General features: G+C 39.0%; 1 protein-coding gene across 1 annotated transcript in view; it reads right to left on the bottom strand.

The window, feature by feature from the left end:
* Positions 1-224: 224 nt before the first annotated feature.
* Positions 225-6,000, bottom strand: part of LOC115225863 (exportin-4-like) — a 61,784-nt gene continuing 56,008 nt past the window's right edge. Inside the window, exons 22-25 of the mRNA XM_029796854.2 lie at positions 5,521-5,651; positions 3,492-3,609; positions 1,925-2,017; positions 225-526 (exon numbers count right to left, since the gene is read on the bottom strand). Of these exons, the coding sequence (XP_029652714.1) occupies positions 329-526; positions 1,925-2,017; positions 3,492-3,609; positions 5,521-5,651 (540 nt within the window). The 3' untranslated portion in view covers positions 225-328. The remainder of the gene's footprint in view (positions 527-1,924; positions 2,018-3,491; positions 3,610-5,520; positions 5,652-6,000) is intronic.

The following is a 6,000-nucleotide window of genomic DNA, read 5'->3' as shown; positions in this document are numbered from 1 at the left end:
ACATACATGTCAAATATGTATGTATATATATGTGTATATATATATATATATATATTTATAAATAAAACATATACAAATATATATTGCATGACACACACACACACAAAACATTCAAATACATACACACACATATATATAAAATATATACGCACACATGTGTGTGTGTATATATATGTGAAATGTATGTGCGTGTGTATATATATATATATATATATGTATTTTTCTTTGTTTTCTTTTATTATCACCACCAGAGTATCACCATGTCATATCACAATGATCATCATCATCATCATCATCATCACCACCATCATCATCATCATCACAAGCATCATTTGACACAGAGAATGCCTCTCACGTTGATTAGAAACTGTTCAAAGTTCTGTAAGAAGGCGATCTTGTTCTGTCGGTTGATGGTCAACTTGAGCGTTGCTGGAGTGAGCTGGTTGAATGCGGCCAGGAGCCGTTCTTTATATGCTGGCAGTTCTTGGCTGTACAGAAGTTCGCTGACCAGCATACGGTATTTTTCCTGTAAATCAGAAACGAAAGATTTAGACAGAAAAACGACAACTTCTTCAACAACATGTATAACTGACTCAAGTATACACAATTACATACACACATGTAGCATAAGACATTACCATTCTATTGCAGATCACCAAAAGCGGTGATAATATACGTCTGGCAGCTGACTTGGCAGACACCCATAAAATTATCAACCATCGTACAAACAATAACTCTCAGCACCTTTTCAAACTCCACCTGTCTAACACCCGTGGACATGTTTTACAAAGTAAGAAAACAGCACAGCTCCTTCCATGACTTTCGGAAACATTTTTTTCACGCTAAGAGTTGCTGAAGCATGGAACAGACTGCCGGCATCAGTTGTTAGTTGTCGGAGCACTGCATCCTTCAAAACTTCCATGCTTCCTGAGATTCACCAACACTACACCTGATTTTCTCCCCTCCATACACACACAAGCATGTATCTGACTCATACACTGTTCACTTCCCAGACATTTGTACATTACTGCAGATGCTTTATACGCACTTTTGACAAGTTGTGGTGCACCAGAGCACTGTATACAATAATTTCATTATATTATATTATATCATATATATATAATAATAATATTAGGGAATAAATCGAAACTTACAGGGAAAAATGAGATTTAGGATTAAATCCAATTTTATAGTATAAATATATTATATTATATTATATTAAATTAGAGATAAAACCACTATTAGACAAATCAAACAGTGAAAAACATAAGCCAATACATAAAATTAATTTAAAAATATAAAAGTTAAAAATAAAAAATTATTTAAATAATTTAAACTTATAAATTTTATATATATATACAAATATATATATATATATGTATGTATATTTTTATATTTATATATTATTTTATTTATTAATTAATTAATTTTTTAATTTAAAAAAAAATTTTTTTTTTTTATATATCAAAAGTATTAAAAGTTTAATAAAAAAGATAAAGAGTATATCTATATATATAAAAGTGAAGTTGTGTGAGTGTCTGTCTCCTACGATTTAGATTCCTAACTACTCCCACATTTTGCGGTGCAGTTTAACTGGGTATCTTATAGTCGTGATTCATATCGAGCCCTTCTGGGTATTAGCGCGCGTCTACAATGAGTCTACGATTTTAAAAATAATTTATCATAATTTTTTTCCATTTTAAAGCATATTTTTTAAATAAAGGGAAGTAACTCTCTAAAAATGTCTACGATGAGTCAACGATTTAAAAAAAAATTTACCATAATTTTTTTTCCATTTTTAATGCATTTTTTGCTATTTTTTGGCTATAACTCTCTAAAAATGCTTTATAGTTATTTCCCTTACAAACCCGAGCAATGCCGGGCGATACTGCTAGTATATATATAAAAAGAAGTAAAACGGTACCTGATGGCAGCAAATAAGGCTGAACAATGTGGTACTGGCTGTTTCTAAGAGATCCATGTCAAAGCTCTCCAGTAATAAAAGTCGGAACACAACCTAGAATGAGAAAGAAATACATCATGGGCCGGATGCCATTTTTGAAAGTCTTTTAAGAATACTGTTTATTGGTGCAGGCCTGGCTGTCTGGTTAAGAAGTTTGCTTCCCAACCACATGGTTCCAGGTTCACTCCCATTGCATGGCACGTTGGGCAAGTGTCTCTTACAGTATAGCCCTGGGCTGACCGATGCTTTGTGAATGAATCCAAGAGACACAGATTGAAAGAAAGCTTGTATTCATATATATATGACAAGGGACCAGGAGATGTGGGGATTTGCTGTACTTGATACAACACATACAGGCTTCTTCCACACATACAGGGTTCTCCTTTCGGGTTCCAGTGCCACTTGAAAAGCACTTGTGTTGGTACTGCATTAACGCACCCGTGACGGTGGCCAAGTAAAAAGCACCCAGTCCACCCTGTAAAGTGGTTGGCATGAGGAAGGCCATCCAACTGTAGAAACGATGTTACAACAGACAGCTGGAGTCTGGACAGCTCTCTGTTAGCCAGCCCCATGTCAAACAGTCCAACCCATGCCAGCATGGAAAGCAGCAGATGTTAAACGATGATGATGACGATGGTGATTATAAATACATATATGTATATATATATGAAATGGGAAGATACATTGTGGAACTGTTATTTTAACAAGTTGTATCTATTTATCACCTGATGAGATACATCTGCACTGCCAGATGCTCCTGAACCAGTTGTTGAGTGTCCCACCCATGAGGGATCAATGCTAGATGTATTGAAACAATTGTTGTGATCAATAATAATAAAAATTCTCATATATTCCATCTTCCATTTACCGTGTATATATATATATATATATAAAATCAAAATAAGCAACAAGAATGACTCCAGTAATTTGGTACAATTGTTTCACACTACATCATTTTATTAATTGTTGTAAGTATTACAACAGATTTAAGATTCTGATGAGCACTCAGAATCTTAAATCTGTTGTAATACTTACAACATTTAATAAAATGTTGTAGTGCAAAACAATTGTACCAAATTACCGGAGCCATTCTTGTTGCTTATTTTGATTATAATCACCCCGCATATTTTTATGGATAACACCATACAAAATTCTGGTGCATCTGAATTAAGTACTATATTCATTTGAATCTAAATTTTTGCTGAACTTACATATATATGTATATATATATATACACACATACACCCACACATATATCTGGTGGCAGCTGTCTGCTCCATGCAACAAACAAGATGGGAAATATCCGTCAAATGTAAATAATGTACACGAGATGTAAATTCCCTGACAGGGACTGATCCTCAAAGGGAGATAACTCTATACAGGTAGTAACTCGGGTGAATTCTGTTAATACAAATAAAGAGAAATCCAATAAAAACCAGTTGCAGACGTTGTGTTGTGCTCCAGCATGACCACAGTCCAAAAATATAAAAAATACCAGAATGTAGAATTGTTGTTCTGGCCTTCTTACCTTCAGGAACAGCTCCATGGCTAAATATAGTGGCGATCCATTCAGATCATTGTTACACACGTGAGAAGCAAGAGCTGCGATTATTTCAAGGCACAATTTGGTAATGTCTGGGCCATATCTACGGATTCGAGTTAAGGACGAAGAAGAATTTAAAGACAGAACAACAAATAGCATTCTTTAAATACAAAACAGGAAAAAAAACCAAAAAAAAAAAAAAAAGGTTGGCAAGACGATTTCTTTTTCACAATAACCCTAACCCTAGACGCAGGCCTGTGTGGTAATTAGTTTGCTAACGAACCACATGGCTCCGGGTTCAGTCCCACTGCATGGCACCTTGGGCAAGTGTCTTCTACTATAGCCTTGGGCCGACCAAAGCCTTGTGAGTAGATTTGAAAGAAGCCTGTCGTATATATGTATACGTATATATATATATATATATGTAGGTGTGTGTTTACGTCCCCGTCAATTAGCGGTTTGGCAAAAGAGACCGATAGAATAAGTACTGGGCTTACAAAGAATAAGTCCCGGGGTCGATTTGCTCAATTAAAGGTGGTGCTCCAGCATGGCCACAGTCAAATGACTGAAACAAGTAAAAGAGTAAAGAGAGAGAGTAACCACACACAAACATTCACAACCACCAGGCATCATTGGCATAACTAGAACACACACACACCTACTTTAATTACTCTTTACTCTTTTACTTGTTTCAGTCATGTGACTGTGGCCATGCTGGAGCACCGCCTTTAGTCGAGCAAATCAACCCCAAGACTTATTCTTTGTAAGCCTAGTATTTATTCTATCGGTCTCTTTTTTCCGAACCGCTAAGTGACGGGGACCTAAACACACCAGCATCGGTTGTCAAGCAATGCTAGAGGGACAAACACAGACACACAAACATATACACATGCATACATACATATATACGACGGGCTTCTTTCAGTTTCCGTCTACCAAATCCACTCACAAGGCATTGGTCGGCCCGGGGCTATAGCAGAAGACACTTGCCCAAGGTGCCACGCAGTGGGACTGAACCCGGAACCATGTGGTTGGTAAGCAAGCTACTTACCACACAGCCACTCCTGCGCCTAATTGATGGCATATAAGACACACCTCTCAAAAAAGAAGACAATGGTCTGAATCCACACCTGCTGCCAAAATTTGTCATGCGTTGCCATGTTAAAAGCACTGGTGCTGGTGCCACATAAAAAAGCACCCAGTACCCCCTGTAAAGTGGTTGGCACGAGGAAGGGCATCCAGCCGTAGGAACCATATCAAAGCAGACACTGGAGCCTGGTGCAGTGATTGGTTTTACTAGCACCGGTCAAACCGCCCAACCCATGTCAGCTTGGAAAACAGACATCAAAGGATGATGATGATGGCAACTGATATGTCTGTGCGTCTTTTATGCCATCAAATAACCAGACAGCCACAACCATCCGACACACACTGCAACCTGCTCGACAAAGCTGCATGGCCTTCATCACCATATACACACACACATTGCTGTTACACTGACATGAACACATGCCAAACATAAACACACTACACCACAGACACTACCACCATGACCACCACTACATCAAACTTTACATACACAGACACTACCCCCTGCCCTCTGAGACACAAGTTATCATGTCCTCAACCTCAAACATACATACATGTGCTACTACCTACTTCTTTATTACCCACAAGGGGCTAAACACAGAGGGGACAAACAAGGACAGACATAGGTATTAAGTCGATTACATCGATCCCCAGTGCGTAACTGGTACTTAATTTATCGACCCCGAAAGGATGAAAGGCAAAGTCGACCTCGGCGGAATTTGAACTCAGAACGTAACGCAGACGAAATACCGCTAAGCATTTCGCCTGGCGTGCTAACGATTCTGCCAGCTCACCACGTTGACACATACACCAGACACACACTATGATCTCTCACTGCTACATGCTGACAATAATCATATATAGATTTCTATAGGCGCACACACACTGTTGTGTGTGTGTGTGTGTTGTGTTGTGTAAAGGATACGCATTAAGTCCCATCTGTACGGAATCCATGAATGCTTTAAACAATTCTGCTGGAAGAAGACAAAATTTCTCTGGATGACATTCTGCCAGGAACGTTATTAACTTGAAGTACTGGCTGCAGAGATTGGGGAACTGGAAGAGAGAAAAAAGGGCAGAGGTCAACAGTGGTAGACAGAGAGAAAGAGAGAGAGTATAAAGTGAGAAGAGTTGGGTAAGAGGCATGGGGAATCGAGTGGTAGGGGTGGGGGAGTAAGGCGACGAGCAGAGTTGTGTTGGGGGGGGGGCAAACAGTCAGGGAGATGCGAGGAGAGTCAGGTTGGGAAGCAAGGAGGGCAGTGAGGAGAGTCGGGTGGGAAGTGAGGAGAGTCGGGTGGGAAGCGAGGAGAGTCGGGTGGGAAGCGAGGAGAGTCGGGTGGGAAGCCAGCAGAATTGAGGCCAGCTGTGCATAGATTTGCAAGGTCAGTGGTGAGTGGAGTCAAAG

This window comes from Octopus sinensis, linkage group LG28 (assembly GCF_006345805.1).
Source record: "Octopus sinensis linkage group LG28, ASM634580v1, whole genome shotgun sequence".
In the NCBI taxonomy this organism is placed as follows: Eukaryota; Metazoa; Mollusca; class Cephalopoda; order Octopoda; family Octopodidae; genus Octopus; species Octopus sinensis.
This window is presented reverse-complemented; position numbering and strand designations above follow the sequence as displayed.